Source organism: Rhineura floridana, chromosome 5 (assembly GCF_030035675.1).
Source record: "Rhineura floridana isolate rRhiFlo1 chromosome 5, rRhiFlo1.hap2, whole genome shotgun sequence".
NCBI classification, from domain to species: domain Eukaryota; kingdom Metazoa; phylum Chordata; class Lepidosauria; order Squamata; family Rhineuridae; genus Rhineura; species Rhineura floridana.
The window spans coordinates 102,926,774-102,952,057 of NC_084484.1; the positions used below are offsets into that span (position 1 = coordinate 102,926,774).

Sequence of the window (25,284 nt, forward strand, 5' to 3'; positions counted from 1 at the left end):
CAATCAAGTTACATTCTATTTTTTGTTTTTCTCTCCTATATTGATTACTATCCCTGGATGACCCCTATTAGTAATAGCTTAATAAGGCACCAGGCAGGGCCAAGGCTGATGGTCCGGTGGTGAGACAGTGCTTAGGATTCATGACAGCAAAGCACTGTGGTTTGCATTATGTAATCTTCAGTAGACTACTGAGTGTTTCTATCTTAATGTAGAGGGTTGGATGGTCTTCTGGCCTGTGAATAGAAAACGCTAAACATGGCAATGCTTATTTGAATATTAATTTTAATTTCAGTTAATCAATCATATCCCTCCCTCTGTAATTTTCAATGGAGTAAGGGTCAAGTGGAATGTAAAAAACTTCACTGATTTCTGCTTATCTGGTATTTCTGTCTATTCATGCTTAGCAAAAAACATGATGACGAATAAAATTAGAGGGTCTGGCTTCCACACTGTGCCCTGGTTCATAGAACTACACACACCAGATCAGGAAAGTGGAGTCTTTTCCAGCCTGAGTGCCACATTCTGGGCAACATTCGGGGAGGGGGACACATGACAGTTGTGGGCAGGGCCAGAAGTAAGAGTGGGTGGAGCAACACACGTGACTTTTGCCTTTAGTTGTTATACACAGTTTCTTTATCCTCCATCCAGGGAAGCAAGAGGCATTATAAGAATTAAAGGGAAAATGCCAGTCAGGCAAAAACACTCAAGGTGAGGGTGCAAAGTAGCCTGGAGAGGGGTGTGACTGGTGAGAGTGTCTGCCCTAGGGTGAGCTCTGAGGGCCAGATAGAATGTTCTGAGGGGCTGCATTTGGCCCCTGGGCCTGAAGTCTCCCAACCTTACACTAGATGCACACAAGCAACTGATCCTGTGCTGTTAATGTTAATATAATCTCGACAAGAAAGGCTTAGCAGGTGCAGCTTCAACTATCCCAGGAGCACACTTCCGAAAAGGAGCCAGAGACCTGCGTCCCCAACTATTTCCTTTTCTTTCCCATCCACCCCTCATTGGATTTGGCATCAGAATCTATTAAAGATTCACTTAGACATAGCTCTGGGTACAGGCTTCATGTGTTCAGCACACTCTAAGACACCTGTGTGCTGCCAGCATGGTTTAAAGGCAGCATACTTAGAGGAGTATCTGTAAGCAGCATCCCCTCAGGGCCTTGAAGAATTTGGTCCTAAATCTGTGACAGTTTAGGTTTCAAATTGCTTGGAACAAAAAGTTCCCATGGACAAAGCAGTGCAGTATTCCCTGGAGAATATCAGCTATGCAGACTTTTGAATGAGTTCCCTAGCATCTTAACTGCTACTTTGATCCTGCAAATTCCTATTTTGGTACCTAAACAAGTTTCACCAACAATTACACTATTCAGTTCTAAAAATGGCTTTAAAAAAATAATAATAAACCCTCTCCCATTGCTTCTTGTGTGCAGGTACATTTTAAACTGCATAGACCTGATAGGCAAGAAATATTATCCCTCCAAGTGACATTTAAAACATCAATGATGTTATTACAGTGAGTCCAACACTTGTATACAAGGAAGGGAATAAAAATAGTCATGAGATTTGGCTGACAAGGAAAACTGGTGATGTACTGGTATGTGGATTGCTTCACTCAGGCACTGTATTCTGTGGAGACATTAATAGCTCATAGAATTCTGTATTTGAGGTCCCACACTGCTAAGTGTTTCTTCTACATTTCATGACCAGTTTGAATTTCTGGGAATAGTAGGCAGAGCTAAAAACTCACTCACAGCCATACACAAAAGAAAGTACTTCAAAGACATGGGCGTGCCTGTTGAATTAGCATACTTATTTCAGTTGCAATATCTGCATTTTGTTATTATATTATATTAAACATTTTCACAAAGAATGAGGTGCAGAAGGCAAGAAAGGATAACGGGAATGTGTGGAAACACTAGATCAGGAATTAGATATTCTAAGGGAGGGTCATATGTCTTGCCTTCTGCCTGACTGCTAAAACACACACCCACACACAACAAATGCCTCTTTAATCTCTAGCCCTGCAGCATTTGCTCTCCACAACAATAACGAGGGTTAGAAACTTGTTTAAGAAGGGCACAACGACATTGTCAGGAGGCCAGATTTCAGACTCCATTTCATATAGAAGGCAGAGAAAACAGAATACATCAGAGACCTGGTTCATATCTCATAGACAAAACTGCTTCCACATCCTTAAATTAAACTCCTAAACTGAAGTCAACAGAATCTATTGCTGTTCATGTCAATTAATAGGAAGCAGAGGATTCTATGCTGGAGTCAGTTTTTAGCTGGGCTATAGCTACACTTCTTCAGGAGAAGCACACAAGATCAGCAAGCCTCAACAGGGTGAAACCTCAAATTTACATTGACCTAAGGGATGGAGACTTTTTGTAACTTCAAATCCTGGGTGGACCAATCAGGTCCTGTCTTGTAGATCTGCAGAGACTGTTATAAAGCTTTTTGTGAATACTGCTGAAGTGTTATTTATTAGCCACATACACATCCTCCACATGGTTTATCATTTGACAAGGGACAGCATCGTAAGGACACTCCTAATTGGTTCAGCCTTTTTGTCCTTTTCATGCTGCCTTACATTACCCATTATGCCAGTGTAGCTCTTTTAACTGCTCTTTGGCAAGCCCAGCCTCTGTCGGCTCTCACATTGATCTTGTGACAAGTGGGGGCATGAATGGCTGTTCTCCCTTTTCCCCATTGGCCAGATTAAAACAGATTGGCCAGATCAAAACAGATGTACAGGCAGCTTATTCAGAAGATTTCCCTTGGGCAGCCTGACTCTTGAAGGGCCATGCTAGGATCAGTGAAAGTCTTGTTTGTTTGCAAATAGCAAGAATCCCACGGAGTTCAACAGATGAAGGAGAAAGCTTCTACAATGATAAATTGCACATGCTATTTTCCTATGCCATGCACAAACAAAAACAGAACAAAAATTAAACAATGTTACTCAGTAGACTTAACAAATGTTTTGCATTGTAAGGCACCAAAAACATGGATGCTATCAGAGGGCTACTTTTCATTTTGTTTGGTACTTAGTTATGAAGAAAAATGCATGTACCCATAGCAAGAGAGAGCAACTTAGGTGGTCACTTTTCTTCATGAAATAATTCAAGGTTCTGGTTTTGGTGTACAAAGCCCTATGCAGCTAGGGACCAGGAAACCTGAAAGATTGTCTTACCCTTTATATACCCAGTTGATCACTGCACTTTGCAGGTGAGGGCTTCCTGCAGATACCATCTTATCAGGAGGTCCGTCCTGCACAACATAGGAAGCAGACCTTTATTGTTGTGGCACCTACCCTTTGGAATTCCCTCCCCTTAAATATTAGACAGACACTATCTTTTTGGCACCTATTAAAGACCTTCCTCTTTCAACAAGCTTTTTAAGTAGAGGTCTTATCCCAATCTGCATTTGTGTTGGAATTGCTTTTTAAGATGTTTTAAAAGATTTTTTTTAAATGAGGTTTTACAGCTGTTTTTTAAAGATGTTTTGTTTTAATATGTTTTAGAGCGTTTTCAGTGTTTTTGTTTGTCACCCAGCTCCTTCTAGGTGGAAGGGCGGGATACAAATTTAATAAATAAATAAATACCTGGACTTGGGGGCCTGATATTTTCCCTGTCCTCCCAGCTTCTATGTATTCTGGCATGAGTAGTGGTGGTTTAAGAATGTTCATGATCCATTCTCAATTGACTGAAGGCTTGTGTAGTTTGTACTCTTATGTTGTTGTTACCCAACTCAAGTGAGAAGCTGCCCAAAGAGAGCCAAGGCTTACACATTTGACCAGACAACAAAAAGAAAATCTCCATGCCAAGGGAGTAAAACAAAACACTACACACAGCAACTTTCCCCCAGCTCTACAATCATTAATGCAGACCTAGGTCATAATGCCACAATCTGTTTCAGTAGGGATGGCATCAAGGATTGGTACTATTGGGCCTACATCCCAGTAGGGGGCCCACTACCAGTCCCTGAAATCTCATGGACCTCCTGCTGAATCTCCTCACTTTTGCTGCCACCTGTTCACCTACCCAACCCAAGCAAGCAAGCAGCAAGAAGAGCAAGGACTGGGAGTTCATTCCTTCTCTCTCTTTGGGAGGTGGCACCAATTGGGCAAGTAAATGAGCAGTTGTGAGAAAGAAGTGGGGCTCAGGGAGGGCCCCCACTGAGAACATCCTATTCAAACATCCCCTGAAACCAGCACTGAGCCTCAGTATCTGCAATGCTTTTTCTGTACAAAACCAAGTATTTCCAAAAGCACGGGATATACTTAAGACCAGCTACTACTATGACAAACCTGTAACTTGCATTTGGGATGGTCCTGATCATGTTCCTTCCACATGTGGAGAGCAGGAGTATAGGGGCTCCTTAAAGGGCAACAACTATTTCAGCTTGCAATGAATGACTCAGCAGCAGTGCACCTGAGAAAGGGAAGGGTCATCACACTGTGGAAGGGGAGGGCTTGGCCAAAGTACTACCAGGACTGGAACCACCCCCTTCCCTCAATGCTCAGATGGAGTAGCACTACAGATGAAGGAATTACAAACTTCACTGGCATGGTAAACATGTGCACTTATGTAACGATGAGGGGGGAAATGGCAGGCAAATTGCCAAATACTGCAGTTTCTTGGGCTATGATGCTAATTGTTTTTTTTACTTAAAAGTAAATCCCAGTGAAATTAATAGGAGCTACTGCTAAATAAAGATGTTTAGGATTTCTGGAACATTTGGTTTTAATCAAGATTCTACTGGACCTTTTGAAGTGACTTTAGTCTTCTGAAGCATGGAACAGATCTAATGCAAGGGACAAGTTAAAGGCTTTGTTCTGAAAACAAAGTTATAAGTGATAAATAGTACATCTTTTGCAATCTTTAGCCTCACAGATTAATTTTGCTCCTTTGCAAAGGTCTATTTCAGTACTGTGTTCTATGCTGTAAATAACAGCTTACTTTAAAATAGAAAGCAAGCATTGCACAGCCTTTTATTCCGAGGGCTTGAAGATGAACATCACTGAGCACAGAGAATTACATAAGTTTTAATTATACTGACTAAAGTACCCTCAATCCATTTCTTTGTAATAAGCACTGTCTATTTACTATCTATTTTTCAGGACAGGCCAATCTATTTCAGATCAAAATAGACTGAAGTGTCACACAGATTCTTAGCCAGACTCCTAAAAGTCTCATCCATGAAGCCCGCACATTTCCCCCCAAGAATTGTGCCAACTGCCATTGAAAAATTCATTACAAGAACAAAAAATAGCTATCTCAGTAAGAAAGGCCAGTGATAAAACTTTTGCAGGTGATCTACCACTGGTAGAGTGATGTTAACAGTTGCATTACCAGGCACAATGTTGGCAAATCTATCTCATACCCTACTTAAAACTCCATACATGGATTTCAAATACCACCAGCTGATTAGCAACACTACTGCTTGTTTCCTAGGAACACAGAGGGCTGCCTTATACTAACTCTATTCAGGCTTTTGATTGAACATATGGGGACTTAAACTGAGGAGGAGGAGGAGTGCACTGACAAGCCCCATTTCCAACTTCCCCCCACACTGGTTCCACTTCAGTGTCCAGCACAAAGTGTTTACGTGAGCTCAGAAACCGCCCTGGAACTTTACACTATCAGCATTCTTGCCTGGAAGGAGACTTGTAAGCATGTTCAAACACTTTGCACTGAACACTGGAATGGAAACTCTGTGTGTGTGTGTGTGGTCACCGGGGGCTGGCATGTGCACCCTTTCCCTTCCCCGTCATACATTGAATTAAATGCCTGAACAGGGCTATTGAATCAGACCATTGGCCCACCTAGTTCAATATTGTCTACACTGACCAGCAGCAGGATTTCAGGGCCTAACTGCACATGATGTTAATGAGACAATTAGCAACGATGCCTTGGGTTTTTAAGATGTTAATGCCAGGCACGGGAGAGGGGTGTCCTCAGGAACACAGCTTGTGGGCAAAAGAGGTTTAATCCTTACTTCCAAGAACTGTATTGGCTATGCTAATTACTGCATCTTGGAGAGGGAAAGTTTTTCTGCTATTGCTGCTTGGAGGGAAGATTTTAACCTTCCCACCATGCATAGTGCTTTCCTGAGGACAATCCCCTTCCACTGCACCAGGCATTTAATTTTTTAATTCAAAACCTTAAGACAGGCATCTTTCCCCACCACCACAGGGCAGCAAGGCAGCTGCAGCACCAAGGAAAGCTCCAAGTGAGCACCTTACTCCAGTGAAGTCTGAATCGTTAACTGAATGCTTTCAGGACCAGATCATACATTCCAGGCTCTGCCCTTTTCTTGAGGAATGGAAGGCCTTGCAGCCTAATACTCCTCTTCTTGTTGCACAAATCCCTTCAGATGCACTGCCAGGTTGGCAAAAGGATGGGGGCCCTTAGTATGGAGAGGACCAGTTCCTTGGGAGATTTAAGCTCCATGGGTATCAACTCCAAAAGTCCCGACTCAAGAGATCTTGGGACCAAGCGCTCCTGATCTGCAGGGCCCAGGGTGTCTCAGGTCTGGCTGAGGCTGGGGAATGGCCTCTCCTCCGGTGCCATTGGACCAATGGACTGGAACAGCTCTGAGTTAGGACCTAGGCTGCAGTGCAAGGTGGAGGTTCTGACATGTGCCTCCAGTCCTGCTTGGGCTGCTGGATCTAGCCCAACACTCTTGGTCCATGTCCAGGCTCCTGACACCTACAGGAGATTGAGACTAGGACCTTCTGCATTCAAAGCAGGTGTTCTTTCACTGTGCTATGGCTATTCCCCTAAGGCAGGAATGGTCAATTTGCAACCTTCAGGTGAATACCTTGATCTATTTCCATAGGGGTGACAAGCAGAGGAAAGGAGGTGGGAGAGAGAAAGAGAAGTGGGGGCAGAAACACACACACATGCACAGGGAGGTGGCAGAAGTGTGAGAGAAAAGGTGTACCCTGCTAACTTTGGCTCTGGCCCTGTCCACCAGTGGTTTCAGTCTTGCCCACTACTAGCTCCGGCCCTGCTTACTGCCAGCATGCGGCCCCCAATAGATTACCCCAGAGGCAATGCAGCCCTCAACAAGAAAAAAGTTGTCAATTCCTGTGCCAAAGTACTTAGAGAGTCATAATAAATGATCACATGTAGAGCCAATATGGTAGGGGTAGACAGGATGGTGCCTTCCAAATGTTTTGGACTACCATCTCCCATCAAGTGACTTTGGGCCAGTTTCTGCCTCTCATCCTCAACAACCTCAAGGCTAAAATGGAGAGGGAGAGAACCATGTGTGCCTCCTTGAGCTCCTTGGAGAAAAGCATATAAACGGAATAATAAAAATAAATAGATTAGCCACAGCCAGCATGGTGAATGACTATGAGAGTTATAGTGCACAACATCTAGAGGGCAACACACTGGCTACACCTGCAATATGAGAACCTACAAAAGACTGTGATTCCTACAAGAACTATGATTCTTTTTGTTATTGGAAGTATTCTCACAGGATACAGTGACCTTCTGAATACCATCTCAGCCCCACAGTTTATAGTTCCCCATGCTTTATCTTTTGAAGTAGAACTCTGCTGACATCCATGTTCTCAAATTCTACCCAGAGCATGACAGATTCTGCACAGCTCTTGACAAAAAGGGTCTAAATTAAAAGTACCAAAAAAATGAAATTTGCTCAGAAACCTTCAGTACCAAAGGAACATTCTGCATTCTCTACAGCAGGGATTCCCAACCTTTTTGGGCCCATTTGGAAATCTGGGAAACTGTTGTTGGCAACACAAAATACCCATTTCACAGAAGAATACCTGATGCTCAGGAACTCCCAGCAACAAAACACACACACTTCAAAACAAATAAAACAGACAAAAAGGTAGACAACCTCCCCCAACCAAACAATAACAAAAGCCAAAACATTCTTAAATAAAAAATAGGGAGGGGCAGGTAGCCATAGTGGGCACAACCTCACCGTTATGCCCATGGGCACCAAATTGGAGATCCCATCTCCGGCATTTAGTACAAAAGCAGCACCAACAAGTCCACTCAGCAATATCTCCCCATATCACATTTTTCCGTATTATTTGATTAACTTGCTCCTTTTTTCCTCCTTTTTGTTTTTTTGCATTGGTTAGATTTTGATATTCCACATTCCCTCTGCCCTTCTGTTAGCTAGCTAGCCAGCCAAGAATAGCACACAAAGCTAACTCTTATCTTCTTCTTTTTTCTGTTTTCACTGTGAATTGTAAACATTACTCAAATTCTTGCAGTGTGGGTTGGCAATGCACATTCTCACAGTGGCAACAGGAGGGACAGCATTGCCACACAAGGGAAAGCACTCATATACAATAGTCTTCTTTTCAAATACAGGCATTTTGCCAGCAGCTGGCATTGTCTTAACCCTTTGTGATGCGGAGATAGATGTTCACTTTGAAAGTGTAGCTTTCTTTGCCAATCAGCAGAATGCTCACTTCTCAAATATCTCTTCCTGGGCTGAGCAGCAATGCAGACAACAGAAGCTGTAGTTCGTAGTTCAGAAACATATTATCCACATGTGGTCATGATCCAAGAAGCAATGCATGTTCACCAGAAATGTACTTGATTCCTTTTGCCACAGCAGCTTCTACTAACAAAGAGAGAAGCAGTTGTTCAGTGGTTTCCCACCTCAGAATGGGAACTACTGTGGTGAAGAATTTCAAATAAGCTGCAGAAGCATCTGTCTGTTTGGGATTGCAACTGTAATTCTATAAACTGTAATTTATAGAATTTTTCTATAAATTATAATTTTTTGCATAAAGCTTGTCTTGAGGATTTCTTTAACATTGCCTTTGGATACACTCACTTCCAAAGGCAAGTGTCTGTATATCTGGTTCAGTTGTTCTGAACCAAAGATAAATCTGAATTACACCATAACTGAACCTGAGCCAAGAACTCAGTCTTGTGTTCATGTTAGGAACACTGAATAGTCACTTTCCCCAGAATACAGTACTAAGACCTCTTTTCAGAGTGTGTGTGGGCGGGGTGAATCAATGACACTGAATAGACAAAATATTATTAAAAAAAATAAATTGGTATGCTGATAAAATTCAGTATGGAAAATATATCAGTTAAATTATATGAACTGTTATCTGTCATTACATTCTTTCACATGCAGCCAATGTTTAAGGCTTGGCACATTCCACATACCATCTTTTGTCCTGGTAGAACACTCCTGCAAGTTTCAAAGGAACAACCTTGTACCTCTAGAACACTACACGACCAGATTATCCCATCTGTTAGTTGGTCTCTGTTTAACATATCCTTTCTCTTCCTATGGTCTCTGTCCATTGCCTCTTGGCATCTTCAACAGATTCTTTCCATTTGGAATCGTAACTTCCTTATCTATTACATTCTATCCCTTTCCTTTGTCACTTTTCTTGCAGAATGATTTTCATACCACATGAATTAACACAATTGGAAAAGGTAACTGTGATGACCCTGACTCATACTGCCCAGGTTTGGGAACCTTTTCCCACTAAGACTCCTAGTGTGTGCAGTTGTATCACAGCCTGCAGACATGCATCCAGCAACAACCAGGGTCTTTTCTGTGCTGGTAGCCACACTCTGGCATAGCCTCCCCTAAGAAGTAAAACATGCACAAAACCTTGCAGTTTAGGTGCATGCTGAAAACCTTTTTATTTGCCTTGGTGTTTGATGGCTCATGATGCCAGCTATTATGATTTTAAGTTTTTGACTTAAAATAATTATATTCTTCTTTAGTATATTGTATTTGTATTGCTTTTGTTTTATGCACCACCTGGATGTGTGTTATGATAGACAGTATATAAACATTTTAAAATTCATAAATACATACATAAGATGCATCATAAGCGGCAGCGCTAAACTAAGCCAAAGCAATATCTTTGAAACACTTATAACTCAGCCATTATAAGGTCAGTTCTTTGGCTGCAGACACAGGGAAATAATGAACAGGCTGGGTTTTTTCTAGGCAGATATTATTCCATGCTAAATTTCTCAAGCATATGGCTCTGTGACTGTGGGCTCTGCACCACAATTTCTGCAGGGCTGGAAAAGACGTCTGTCCTAGAGAGGCATGGCTGGTCAGACTAGACTTACTGTGTTACATGGGCCAGTAGTGTGATTCAACATAAGACAACTTCATATGTTTGTACTTCACTCAGTGTAAAGGGATGTCACTGAAAAGTAGTATCCTATGATGATCTATCCAGATGCCAGTTGAATAGTATAAAAGATCTTTTTACATGGATGCCCATTATGATCATACAAAAGTCTCCACGCGAACTTTTCAGGTTCCTAGAGTCCACAGGCACGATCATGGAGATTTATAATGTGATGGCAGCCTCCTGCACAGTATATCTTACTACATATTAAAGATGGGTAATTATGTTCATTGCTGTTTCCCTCAGCTTCTCATTTTTCCAGTCTTCAGTTCACCACATTTCCACATCAATTTGCAAGAAATTTGTTAAGAAAGAAGTTGTCATGAAAATTCATCAACATTTTACTGCTAATTTCTCATAATATGCACATTTTTATATGCAATTGTGCCTACTGTATACATTTGTGCAAAGCATTTTCTTCTAGTATAATGCATTTTTGTATGTTATTTTCACTAACACATGCATTTCTATGCATACTTTCCCCTGGTGTATGCATTTTTGTACAGATTACATAGCTGGAGAACTGCACTGCAAAATTCAGAGAAGACCAAATTTCAAAGGATGTCTGCCTTTCAGTCTGCATATTGTTTCAGAAAGTGTGAATTCAGGTAGGTTCGTCTTGAAATACAAACTAAACTGAATTTCTCCCCCACCCCTGCTTCACAGGCATGTAATATACACACCTATTGCCAGAGTAGTATGTACTTCAGTTGTGAGAGGAATGCATTCCCAAGGAACAAATGGAAGTCCCATTTAAATGAATGAGAGTCACAGAGCAGGTAGTCATGATTTGATCAATGGCCTGTGATCAAAGGGAAATGTAACCCAGTTCAACAAAGAAACTTCATCTACAGTGCAATCCAATGCATGTTTACTCAAAAGCAAGTTCTACTAATTTCAATGGGATTGCTCGGTAAGTGCCCAAAGGATTGCATCCTTAGTAAACTACCAAGAATAAAGCATTTGCTTAATATTTTGCCATTTCATTTTAGTATTTTTTTAATGTATAGGCATATCAAATATATTATTGCAACAAATGGAGAAGAAAATTTCAAAAGAGATCTATGCACTTGTAATTTGTGGCACATATGGGATATATTATTATAATAGCAACAAATAATGAAGATGTATGGATGACATATGGATTGTTGTTGCTTTGGAATTCACATGTAGTGAAAAATAATACTTCTCATAGTCAACATTTATATGATGTCAGATTTTTTCTGATCTGAATCCAGTTTTCTAGCTCCGGTAAAATTGATTAGAAATACCTGGATTGTTCAGCTCTTGGACTGTCAGAAAAATATAATTTGTAAGAAAGATGATCTTCCTATTACACACATATGTATCTGCAAGCTGGATGGAAGATAATGGTAAGAACAGGAATGCACACTACCAGACATGTAGTTTATGTAGTTTCTCTGGTATATAGGGTTTCAAACATACATGTAACATAACTTTTCCCTTCACAGATTACCTTATCATACATGGAGATCAATTTGTGTAGAAAGACATGTGCACTTTACAAAATAAACAGGGCATAATATGAGCATACTCATGCATCATAGGTACATCAGTGGGCAGATGCTATATGCCATAATCTGCCTAACAACCATACATCCCTTCACACATTAGAAAATACATAATTTTCTCTGTATGCATTTCCTAAACACATATCCTTGGAAATAAAGCCTAAGAATTTCAGTGGTACTTACTTCCAAACTATGTGTATGTAGAAATGACAAAAGAAGATAAGAGTGAGTTTAATTGCACTTAACCTGAAAGTAAGACCAACTGAAACCTTCAGTTCTAATCAGTGTTTTAGGATCAGAATGCAAAACATCTTCTTAGTAAGTAACAGTGATTTCAGTTAAATTTCTGCCCAAGTAAGAATGCTAAGGTTTGCAGCCTTGGAGACAGAAAGGATGGGATACCCTTATCGTGCCAATTTCTGCTATTTAAAATGTGTCAGTAAAAATGCATTGTACTAGATCTTCTGAAATTGACATGTGAGCAACAATCTATATTAAAATGTCTTGTTTAATACATCTTTGCAAGTGATGGTGTAAACAGCATCTGTTCCTTAGGCATCTGAAAACTGGATGTTCTGTCTTTAATAAGTAAACCAAATTCAGCTCAGACTAACAGTTAAACAACACACATTCCCAAGGGGAGGGGAGTAAATATATGATCATTTCATCAGGCTGTCACAGCAGGCAATGAAATTATTATAGAAAGGCTTCAGAATGGCCAGGGTAAGTATTGGGGGTGGGAGCCGGATAACAAGAGTCCAGCCAGCACTTAGTCTGCTGAGATACAATACTGATGGTAAAGCCACATAGAGTGGAAAAATCAATGACCCAAGAAAGTATGCCACCTGATAATCTCAATTTGACAGCTCAAGATATGTACAGAGGAGAAAAGGCTTAAACAAGTTTCTTTCCAACACCATGCGCACCATTAATCTTTCATTATTGGAGCCTGTTATACATAACAGTTCCATAATTTATTGACTCTTTGAATTTCTCACGTTGCAACATTTTTTCTTTTGCAAGTGAAGACTTATTGCATCACCTCAGTATTTTGCTGTCAAATCCAAATTTACCGTTTTCCTAAATCGGAAAAAGCTGGTATGAGATAGAGAGATAGTGAGGGAGAAAGAAAGAGAGAGATTTCCTCACTCTAACTCTGTCTTTGTTAGAGATTGGACTTCTTGTTTGTTAATCTAAAACTAAAGGAGTGATCTGTCTCTTTAAAAGGATTTGCTTTCACAAACTCTGCAAAGCTTATGAAAATCTACCCTGTGCTGCTGAAAAAGGAAGAGAAAGTTTGAGGCAGATCAGCAACTTTAGATACTCTCTATATAATACTGTAATACTATTTGTGATTCTTTAACAGGCATATAAGTTTTATCTAAACAGAATTAGAAAACAAACGATGGCATTTAATTTTAAAAAATCTTGTTTTCTAAGGATTTTTATTGCTGTTTGGAACACAACGCATCTAATAAAAAGGTTAATTTTTGCTGAACTGATCAGTGCTTCAACAATTTTGGGCACCATTTTTCATCCAAAGGAATAGGCATCAAATTATTACCTTTGCTGGGGGTCAGTGCTTTGGGCCTGCATATACACGATGGAGCTTGCGGTAAGGCCTACAGCTTCTAGCAGCTCCAACCAGCAAACGTTTGGGACTGAAGACTTCCCCATGAAATGGGGCCCTCGGCTCCTGCTGCGAGGAAGGGCGGGATATAAATCAAATAATAAATAAATAAATGAAATCCAATCCCAAAATAATCAATGCAGCAAGTTTCTCACTCCAAAATGTAGAATAGATACTGAGTTGTCTTTGAAAATGCAATCTATATTTTTCTGAACATGTTATTAGGATAGCCATATGTCCTACATTACAGAGGGCAGTCCTCTGTTTTAAGGGCTGTCCTGTCCAAATTTGGCTCAAAGGGAGGGAGAACAGAGGCCTTGAATTTGCAGCAGACTGAGCAAGCACACAAGTCACCTAGCCACAGTCTTCTCCACAGTGGCTAGAGGGATTGCATTATTTCTAAATTTGCATCTATACATAGAAATTACTATTACAATTTATGCACATTTGTGCCATTTTCTTTGGTACTACATTTCCTTTCTTTAGCAGTGTGTCTGGCCTCTTTGTGGTTATGCTGTTTTCAACTCTCTATAGAATGTTCATATTCAAATCATTTCATTTTAAAGTAAATCTAAAAGGTATTCTATTCTATTGATTTCATTTATAAGTCAACAGTTATGGCAGGCAGAAAAATCTGCATCTCCCGCCTGCCATTGAGTGTGTGTGAACAAATGTTAAAGTGCGCATGTAATTTAGGAACAAGTATCAGATTTTCAAAATGATCTAGCCTGCAGTTTATAATGTTCTTACTTCAGAATAGCCCCATTGATATAAATGAGCCTGCTATAATAAGTTGTAAATAAGTAGTCTGAGAGCACCCCCAGACAATCCTAACTCCAAGTTATGTCCCCTGGATAGTATAGGACTATTTCTAAGCTCCTTGTCAAAGCACAATGCTATGCTGACAGAAAACATCAGTGTAGCGATCCTTGTCGTGGAAGGCCACCGGTGGTGGTGGGGAAAGAATGGACCTTAGTCAGATTCCTATACTCATTCAGTGGATGATCGCACCAATGATGGAGTAACATTATCCCTACGAAAGAGGCAATAGATGTTCAAATATTGCTTTTGAAATCAATAGAGTCCCAGATGACTCTCACCCCCCCCAACACACACACATAATTTCCCTCTTCACCCCACCCCCAGCCACAACAATAAAGCTATTGCAGGTACTGGACCACCTCTGCCCATCCAGCCTGGCCTTTGACTTGCCGCAACATGACAAGCTAAAAAAGTTTTTTTGTTCAGGCTGGGACTTTGCTTGGGCAACAGTCTCCACTGACTCTGGCTGATTCTCTTAATTCTGACCAACTTCCTGGATCTCACCCACAGGCTTTTATCATTCAAGTGTCTCTGTGTGAATGTAAGAAGAAGAACCTGCTGGATCAGGCCAGTGGCCCATCTAGTCCAGCATCCTGTTCTCACAGTGGCCAACCAGGTGCCTGGGGGAAGCCCGCAAGCAGGACCCGAGTGCAAGAACACTCTCCCCTCCTGAGGCTTCCGGCAACTGGTTTTCAGAAGCATGCTGCCTCTGACTAGGGTGGCAGAGCACAGCCATCATGGCTAGTAGCCATTGATAGCCCTGTCCTCCATGAATTTGTCTAATCTTCTTTTAAAGCCATCCAAGCTGGTGGCCATTACTGCATCTTGTGGGAGCAAATTCCATAGTTTAACTATGCGCTGAGTAAAGAAGTACTTCCTTCTGTCTGTCCTGAATCTTCCAACATTCAGCTTCTTTGAATGTCCACGAGTTCTAGTATTATGAGAGAGGGAGAAGAACTTTTCTCTATCCACTTTCTCAATGCCATGCATAATTTTATACACTTCTATCATGTCTCCTCTGACCCGCCTTTTCTCTAAACTAAAAAGCCCCAAATGCTGCAACCTTTCCTCGTAAGGGAGTCGCTCCATCCCCTTGATCATTCTGGTTGCCCTCTTCTGAACCTTTTCCAACTCTATAATATCCTTTTTGAGATGAGGCGACCAGAACTGTACACAGTATTCCAAATGCGGCCGCACCATAGATTTATACAACGGCATTATGATATCGGCTGTTTTATTTGCAATACCTTTCCTAATTATCGCTAGCATGGAATTTGCCTTTTTCACAGCTGCCGCACACTGGGTCGACATTTTCATCATGCTGTCCACTACAACCCCGAGGTCTCTCTCCTGGTCGGTCACCGCCAGTTCAGACCCCATGAGCGTATATGTGAAATTCAGATTTTTTGCTCCAATATGCATAATTTTACACTTGTTTATATTGAATTGCATTTGCCATTTTTCCGCCCATTCACTCAGTTTGGAGACGTCTTTTTGGAGCTCTTCGCAATCCCTTTTTGTTTTAACAACCCTGAACAATTTAGTGTCGTCAGCAAACTTGGCCACTTCACTGCTCACTCCTAATTCTAGGTCATTAATGAACAAGTTGAAAAGTACAGGTCCCAATACCGATCCTTGAGGGACTCCACTTTCTACAGCCCTCCATTGGGAGAACTGTCCGTTTATTCCTACTCTCTGCTTTCTGCTTCTTAACCAATTCCTTATCCATAAGAGGACCTCTCCTCTTATTCCATGACTGCTAAGCTTCCTCAGAAGCCTTTGGTGAGGTACCTTGTCAAACGCTTTTTGAAAGTCTAAGTACACTATGTCCACTGGATCACCTCTATCTATATGCTTGTTGACACTCTCAAAGAATTCTAATAGGTTACTGAGACAGGACTTTCCCTTGCAGAAGCCATGCTGGCTCTGCTTCAGCAAGGCTTGTTCTTCTATGTGCTTGGTTAATCTAGCTTTAATAATACTTTCTACCAGTTTTCCAGGGACAGAAGTTAAGCTAACTGGCCTGTAATTTCCGGGATCCCCTCTGGATCCCTTTTTGAAGATTGGTGTTACATTTGCCACTTTCCAGTCCTCAGGCACGGAGGAGGACCCGAGGGACAAGTTACATATTTTAGTTAGCAGATCAGCAATTTCACCTTTGAGTTCTTTGAGAACTCTCGGGTGGATGCCATCCGGGCCCGGTGATTTGTCAGTTTTTATATTGTCCATTAAGCTTAGAACTTCCTCTCTCGTTACCACTATTTGTCTTAGTTCCTCAGAATCCCTTCCTGCAAATGTTAGTTCAGGTTCAGGGATCTGCCCTATATCTTCCACTGTGAAGACAGATGCAAAGAATTCATTTAGCTTCTCTGCAATCTCCTTATCGTTCTTTAGTACACCTTTGACTCCCTTATCATCCAAGGGTCCAATTGTCTCCCTAGATGGTCTCCTGCTTTGAATGTATTTATAGAATTTTTTGTTGTTGGTTTTTATGTTCTTAGCAATGTGCTCCTCAAATTCTTTTTTAGCATCCCTTATTGTCTTCTTGCATTTCTTTTGCCAGAGTTTGTGTTCTTTTTTATTTTCTTCATTCGGACAAGACTTCCATTATCTGAAGGAAGACTTTTTGCCTCTAAGAGCTTCCTTGACTTTGCTTGTTAACCATGCTGGCATCTTCTTGGCCCTGGCGGTACCTTTTCTGATCTGCGGTATGCACTCCAGTTGAGCTTCTAATATAGTGTTTTTAAACAACTTCCAAGCATTTTCGAGTGATGTGACCCTCTGGACTTTGTTTTTCAGCTTTCTTTTTACCAATCCCCTCATTTTTGTGAAGTTTCCTCTTTTGAAGTCAAATGTGACCGTGTTGGATTTTCTTGGCAATTGGCCAGTTACATGTATGTTTAATTTAATAGCACTGTGGTCACTGCTCCCAATCGGTTCAACAACACTTACATCTCGCACCAGGTCCTGGTCCCCACTGAGGATTAAGTCCAGGGTTGCCGTCCCTCTGGTCGGTTCCATGACCAACTGATCTAGGGAATAGTCATTTAGAATATCTAGAAACTTTGCTTCTTTGTCATGACTGGAACACATATGCAGCCAGTCTATGTCCGGGTAGTTGAAGTCACCCATTACTACCACATTTCCTAGTTTGGATGCTTCCTCAATTTCATATCTCATCTCAAGGTCTCCCTGAGCATTTTGATCAGGGGGACGATAGATCGTTCCCAGTATTAAGTCCCTCCTGGGGCATGGTATCACCACCCACAACTATTCTGTGGAGGAGTCTGCCTCTTTTGGGGTTTCGAGTTTGCTGGATTCAATGCCTTCTTTCACGTATAGAGCGACTCCGCCACCAATACGCCCTTCCCTGTCCTTCCGATATAGTTTATATCCAGGGATAACCGTATCCCACTGGTTTTTCTCCATTCCACCAGGTCTCGGTTATGCTCAATATATCAATGCTCTTCTCTAAGACCAAGCACTCCAGTTCTCCCATCTTGGTTCGGAGGCTCCTAGCATTAGCGTACAGGCACTTGTAATCAGTGTCTCTCTTCAAGTGTCTTTGGCACTTGTGGTTAGGCCTGTGGTAATTTTGCTCTTCTGAATTTATATCCTGTGCCCCTGCTCTCACAATGCCTACTTCTAGGCCTACCCCTTTTAAAATTTCATCATTTCTTTGGTTTTTATCCCAGGGGGGAGGTTTATTTCGAACCGGACCTTTCTCAGCTCCTGTCGGGTTTCCTCCCTCAGTCAGTTTAAAAGCTGCTCTGCTACCTTTTTAATTTTAAGTGCCAGCAGTCTGGTTCCATTCTGGTTCAAGTGGAGCCCGTCCCTTTTGTACAGGCCCGGCTTGTCCCAAAATGTTCCCCAGTGCCTAACAAATCCGAACCCTTCCACCCGACACCATCGTCTCATCCACGCATTGAGACTGCGAAGCTGGGCCTGTCTGGCTGGTCCTGCGCGTGGAACCGGTAGCATTTCAGAGAAAGCCACCTTGGAGGTCCTGGCTTTCAGCATCCTACCTAGCAACCTAAATTTTGCTTCCAGGACCTCACGGCTGCATTTCCCCATGTCATTGGTGCCAACGTGCACCACGACCACTGACTCCTTCCCAGCACTGTCTACCAAACTATCTAAACAACGGGCGATATCCGCAACCTTCGCACCAGGCAGGCAAAACACCTTGCGGTCTACACGCCCATCACACACCCCACTGTCTATGTTCCTAATGATTGAATCACCCACTACAAGGATCCCTCCACCCCCTGGAGATATATCCTCAGCACGAGAGGATAGCTGCTCATCCCCCAAGGAATGGGTCCCTTCTAAGGGATCGTTTCCCTCTTTCTCAGCTGGATGCTCTCCTTCCCCGAGACCATCGTTCTCCATGATAGCAGGAGAGCTATCATCGTTGGAGTGGGACACAGCTATAACGTCCCTGAAGGCCTCCTCCACACACCTCTCTGCCTCTCTCAGCTTTTCCAGGTCCGCCACCTTGGCCTCAAGGAAATGAAGTCATTCCCGGAAAGCCAGGAGCTCATTGCACCGAGAGCACACCCACGACTTCTGTCCAACAGGCAGATAGTCGTACATGCTGCAGGCAGTGCAAAACACTGGAAAGCCCCCACACCCCTGCTGGTTTCTTACCTGCATAGTTTTGTTTAAGGTTTATTACATCAATGGGTTGGAGACTGCGGTTTAGTTGAGGTCAGGGAACAGACGGGCAGAGTAGGGGGCCCTGCTGCCGAACTCGCCCTGCTGCCGAACTCGCCCTGCTGCCGAACTCGCCCTGCTGCCGAACTCGCCCTGCTGCCTAACTCGCCCTGCTGCCTAACTCGCCCTGCTGCCTAACTCGCCCTGCTGCCTAACTCGCCCTGCTGCCTAACTCGCCCTGCTGCCTAACTCGCCCTGCTGCCTAACTCGCCCTGCTGCCTAACTCGCCCTGCTGCCTAACTCGCCCTGCTGCCTAACTCGCCCTGCTGCCTAACTCGCCCTGCTGCCTAACTCGCCTTGACGCTTCATCAGCTGGGGCTCCCTCTAGCTCGTGGAGCAGGCTCCCTCGCTAGGGTGCTCTGACTTTATATGTGTGGCTGGTTCCTCCCAGCTACTGCTGCCAGCCAATGATGTGTTACTTGAGGCTGATGGCTATCAGCTGGGGCTTAACACTTTAGTATTCTCTCAGGCTTCCTTCCTTCCTGAGCGAGGGGCGGGGCTGTTTAAGCTTTTGGCTGCTTTTAATCTAATCAAGGGGCTGCGCCTTCTAGGCAAGTCTTTTGTGTTTGTTGTTTTCCCACCTAGAACAGCCTGACCTTTCTTTAACCTAGGGAAACAGAGCTTGTGGTTGTGTTTCAGGAAGGCTGAAGCTGCCCTTTTTAGCAAGGACTGAGCTGACTCTCTCCCTGTATGTGTCAGTGGAGTTTCCTTTTCCCCCTTCTCTCCGACTGGAATTTAGCCTTGTTTACAGTGTCCCCTGAAGCTTTCCTGCTAGGGTGGTGTTGAAAACTAGCTTTCTATGGGCTTCCTTCCCCTAGGATCTGTCTCCTAAGATATAGGTTCTTTCAGGATTTGGCTCCTAGCTCAGGGTGACCTTGGGCTGCCCTTATTACTTACTGCTCTGAGCTGTTTTACTTCAATTAAATAATGGAATAAATGGGAGCTACTTACCCTCTTTTCGCTCTGCTGCTTAACTCGCCTTGACATTTTGTCAGCTGGGGCTCCCTCTAGCTCGTGGAGCAGAGCATGTGAATGCTCTGTGCAGCATGAGTAGAATAGTATGTGTGTGAAATCAATGGCAACCCAGCAGGTCAAACATTTTGGCTTGGGAGCTTCTAGATTCTACATACTTGCCTCCTATCATTGGGCCATAGAATGTACTGTGTCTACTCCTTGGAGCATGTTTCTGCACTTGTACTTGATAAGGGGATGTCATAGTGGTACTGCTGCGGCATTCTGACTTATGCTTTTTGCACATGGCTAATATGGGGGTGTCATCAGTGAATGGCACTGTGACCAGTGGTTGATTGTGGAGTTGCTAGGGACACTGTGGAAGTGTTGGTCAATGTTGCTACATTAGTGTTTGTTTCTTGATTTGTTTTGGTGGTGTTGACTCTACTGCTAATTGAGCATAGGGTCATGACAATGTTATGCCAGTTTTAGTTCTAGTGTAGCGACTGCTTGGCCCAGTGGGACCATAGGATTGTCATGCTAGAATGTTAACTTCCACTCATTTAAACAAAAAATGTTTCCATGTATGTGTACTTAGAACTTCAGGTTTGATGGAAATGGCCTTCAAGTCGATCCCGACTTAGGGTGACCCTACGAATAGGGTTTTCATGAAGTTTAGTGGGTGGAGAAAGGGGAGTACCCAGCAAAAAACATTGGAGCAAAGCACCTACATGGGAGTAATGCTGCAAAGCGGAGACTGTTTTTCCTTCACTTTTACATTATCCCCAGATTGATTTAATGCAGATTTAAAGGGAAAAACAGTGTCCCGGCTTCTCTTTGCCTGCAACGTCATGTGAACCTTGTGAATTAAATGGGGGTGCAAGTAGCACCAATCTCACATTAAATCGCCATGTCAACCAGCCCTCAGTTTTAAAGTTGGGGTGAAGCTGGTTTGGTGGATACTGGATCAAAATGCAACATTTCAAAGAAACCAATGGATTGTGGGTAACACTGTGAATACCCAGATTCAAAAAATGGGGTGACTGCATTTTAAACCAGTAATGTATCCCTACCCTCTCTCTTCAAAATTGCACTAGGTCATGTCTTTTGTTACATAGGAAGCTGCCTTATGCCGAGTCAGGCCATTAGTCCATCTAGCTCAGTACTGCCTACACTGACTGGCAGCAGCTCTCTAAGGTTTCAGATGAAGGTTTCTCCCAGTCCTATCTGGAGATGCTGGGAATTGAACCAAGAAACATCTGTACACAAAGCAGATGCTCAACCACTGAGGTACAGTCCTTGGATTAGAGAAAAGGGATTGCTACAGATACACACCCACTCCACCCACTGTTGTTCCCCTGTAAATCACACATCAGGTATGGTGTGTACAAAAGGGATGCATTTATTTTGTCTCTACTATGAAGTAAGAAATAACTAATCCAGAACTCACTGTGGCTACCAGAGACAACAATTAGCTGTGAAACCCAGCTAAATTTTGTTGACCCCTGAACAGGACTTGCTTACTGTAGACTGATACCATGAAATCAAATACCAAAATTTATATTTACATCAATCCTAAACCCCTATCCAACTTGTGAGCCGATGCTAAGCATTAATGAAAATCAGTATGTATTCATGGTAACCAATTTATTATGTACCATTCATGTATTAATTTCTGTTGTGCATTTAGATTAGTCTTTAGAAAGTTCAGTTCTGAGTTCTGAGTGCAAAACTATAATGCTGACAGGCAAACACAAGCTTGCACCTTGCTAGGGATTGCTAAGCATATTATTAAATACTAACAGGCAAACAATCTTCTCGGTGCTTTCAAAACCAATTAAATTAATGAGAAAGAACAACTGTAACAGGGCAGCATTCTTTGCTGAAACTCAGGAGCAGCAATGTTTGTAGGACAATTTTCATTTTGTATTATATATGTCCCTATATTCCCAGACCTTTGTCATTTATGCAAGGTGGTGACACAACCTCTGCTCCTAGTACTGTTCTCATTTGCCCACCAGTGTTTCCCCATGACTTGTCTCTGCCTCTTATTAGTACAGGAGCTAAGTAAGTTTCCAAACTCCACGGTTGATAGAAATGTTCAGAAATTGTTCTGTCTGCTTGCAGCAAAACTATTTGCACTTTCTTTACACATTCACCATTGCTTTCAGATATTTATATAACTCTTAATTACCCATTCTTGCAGCTTTATAGTATTATTTTCAAGGGGAGGGGGAGAATCAGACTCATGTTCCTATTATTTATTTATTTATCTATCAGACCTAGCAGTCGCAATCCAATTGTGTTGCATTTCAAGGCTACAGGGCTAACACGTGTCTTTTTTAATACAACCTGTTTGTGAGTGGGAGAGAAAAATATTTGAATTCCCACTGACTTATATCTGCCCTCTGTCTTCATGTGGAGGTTTGAGTTTTGTACTTTAAGCTGTGGTAAGGGTTTCTCTACAAGGCTCCTTTGGCATTCAGCAGTATATGCATTAACAACAACAACTTTCTCTCTGTCAACAAGTCCCACCAAAGCAGTAACAGATGCCTGATCATTTGCTACATTAAGTACTTCAGTTGTTATGATTAAATAAAGGTAAAATGGATTAACCTTTTGACTGATCAATACTACAGTCCTACTTACCTAGATGCAAGTCTCATTTAACGTAATGTGACTTAATACTGAGCAGACATGCATCATTGCACTGTCTGAGTGTGTATTTTTCCAGCACCCTCTCACCAACACAAGTAACTCAATTATTGTTGTATCTAATTTGAGGGTAATAATCTCAGTATCATAGCTCATTCATATGCTTAGAACAATGCTATCAACAATTTCAAACATTTTAATTCATAGGACACATATACAAGATCACCAGTATGGTGCTATTTTATTCTAAACTAATTCAGAATAACCAATTTCCCTTTGTTTTATATTTAGACATCTTAGATTGGCTAGAATCCTCACTCACCACTTATGAGCAAGTACTGAAATAGCGTTCTTGGATCTCTTTTGATGCGGATCTGTCCGTGTGTGTTTACAGCCTTCTGACTACCTTAGCAGGGAGAGTTAGAGAGCTCTCAGGGTAAATAATTTACACTCAGTGATCTTGACTACTATGTATGTCCCTAGTCTGGGCTCATGCAGATGATTCCTTTCCAAGACACTTACTTATGAATGTAACTTTAAGCATGTATTATAAATCTTTCACAGCACATCTGCTATCCTTGATGCACCATTCGAGTCAAGCCATGAACCTGCACCCACTTACAGTAACACAATTCTAGGCTGCAGCCTTCCTTCCTGCCTTTGACCTGCCTAGAGCCTGGCAAACACACACGCCTAAGTGTGCAGCTGCTGCGTGCCATGTGTTTGGGCATTTCTGCATAACGCTTTTTGCAGGATCCATGTATTCATTCAGTACATCCCGTCCCTATGGACCTCATGAAACAGGGGGTGACATTTGTTCAACTGTCAAAATGATGCAGACAGAAAAAGTCCATGTGGGGTATCAGCTAAGCATTCAAGTGAATTCACCTTACTTCTGCACATGCAATCTACAGATGAAGTACACCCACTACTTCCTTTTATAAAATGAAATTAGTCTTGGTTCAGGCTCACCTGGAAGTTCCCTCTAATAATCCCAGGTCCACAAGTGTTGCTTTTGACAATTATATGGTGGGCAGAAAATTACTTTGCCTATACTAAGAGAGATTTTATTTTCCAAGTAAGTATAACAATCCTAGCTAATTCACAATTTTGGTGGCACAGCACCTGACAGCCTTGGAAACAGATTACAAAAAGATTATCAGTTCAAGTTCTTCAATGAAGTCAGCTTTTCTTGAGGATATTTTATATTCACCAGGCAAAATCCTATTCTGTATGCTAGGCACCGTGAGAGTGAGAGTGAGAGTGAGAGTGAGAGTGAGAGTGAGAGTGAGAGTGAGAGTGAGAGTGAGAGTGAGAGTGAGAGTGGATAAGCTGCTAACAGGCTGAAGCATTTAGCAAAAGATATAAATCCTGATGTATTAGGATTGTTATCTTTTCCCTCCCTGACCAGTCAACAGAGCCTTAAGTAGTTGCACCATAGGCAAAAATTCAGTAGCCAAAGCTTTCTCCCATCACCAGATCTTTGTACTGGAAAAATCAGTACCTGTTGAATTTTCTCCCCATTGGGGATTTAGGAGGAAGAAAAGGAAAACTGTCAGCCCTACAGTGTGCCCATATCCCAGTTCACACATGCAGTTAAGAAATGGAGGGGCTTCCAGTCTGTTTCGAAGGAAGACTTCCCTAGCCACTACACCCCCTCCCCAGTCATTAGGTGCCCAGCCAGGCTTGCCAGGGCTGAGCGGCCACCTGCCTGCTTGCTACCTGGCCTTGGACACGCTGCTCAGATGGGACAGAGCACACGCACACACACACACTCACAGGGCAACATAGGAGACTGTCTTATACTGAATCAGACCATTGGTCCCTTTGGCTCAGTATTGTCTACACCAACTGGCAGCAGCTCTCCAGGATTTCAGAAAGGGCTCTCTCCCAGCCCCACCTAGAAATGCTGGGGTTGAACCTGGTACCTTCTGCATGCGAAGCCGATGTTCTACCACAGAGCTACGGCCCTCCCAAAAGGCAAAAAGGGGTTCCCTGGCCCTTACCTGAGAAGTCTGCCAGAGCAGCGATCTCTTTGGTCCAGCAGACCAGGAGCAGGCAGAAGAGGAGATTGAGCAGCAGCCTGAACTCTACCTGGCGCCGGCTTGGATGCTGCCCAGCCTCCAGCTCACTCATGGCGCGGAGGCGGCGGCAGCGGCAGCGGCGGGGTCTCTGCAGCCCAACCTGGTCACATGACGGCTTTAGCCCCCAAGCGAGAGAGTCCCTGTCTTCCCTGAGACTGAGGACGCCGCAGCCTCAGCCGGCGGAGAAAAAGGCAAGGAGCCTGCCTGGAAAGGGTATCTGGAAGGGCTTCGCAAAAGTCTCCACGCAGTTTCCCCGAAAAGGAAGTCACTCAGGGCGAGGACTGACTGGTCTTGGGCTGGAAAAGTGAAGTGCGTGTGAGGCACTGAGAGGAGAAGGGAGGGGGTGTGGGAGAGAGCGCGAGCGTGAGCGCGGGGGGTGTGCGCTGGGCAGAGAAAGGAAAGAGCCGGCAGCAGCCGCCACCAGCCCTGGCGTCGAAAAGCCACCGCCAGCCAGCAGCCAGCCAGTCGCTGAATGCCGACCGCGCAGCACTTCCCAGCTCTCGTCCCGATTAGTATACCTCACCTGCTCCCTCGGACTAATTCTCTTCGCTTTACCATTTCCACACCTCAACTTTCCTTATTTTTTTTAATAGAAGAACTTTATAAGATGAATACATATAGCACGTCGTTTAATATTTAATAAATAAAAGTAAAAGGGAAAGGTTGCAGCCGCTTGTGAGCTCAACTTTCCTTTCCTACGGGCCACGACAACGACGGGGTA

General features: G+C 42.9%; 1 protein-coding gene across 5 annotated transcripts in view; it reads right to left on the bottom strand.

Annotated features, from left to right (window-relative positions):
- EVA1C (eva-1 homolog C) overlaps positions 1–25,033 on the bottom strand; it is a 66,613-nt gene extending 41,580 nt beyond the window's left edge. Inside the window, exon 1 of one of the 5 annotated variants that reach the window (XM_061627817.1) lies at positions 24,486–25,033. In XM_061627817.1, coding sequence (XP_061483801.1) covers positions 24,486–24,615 — 130 coding nt within the window. In that variant the 5' untranslated portion in view covers positions 24,616–25,033. Of the gene's footprint in view, positions 1–4,311; positions 4,470–24,485 lie in introns of those variants that run through there. The other 4 variants (XM_061627816.1, XM_061627813.1, XM_061627814.1 and 1 more) reach the window with 4 other exon arrangements.
- Positions 25,034–25,284: the final 251 nt, after the last annotated feature.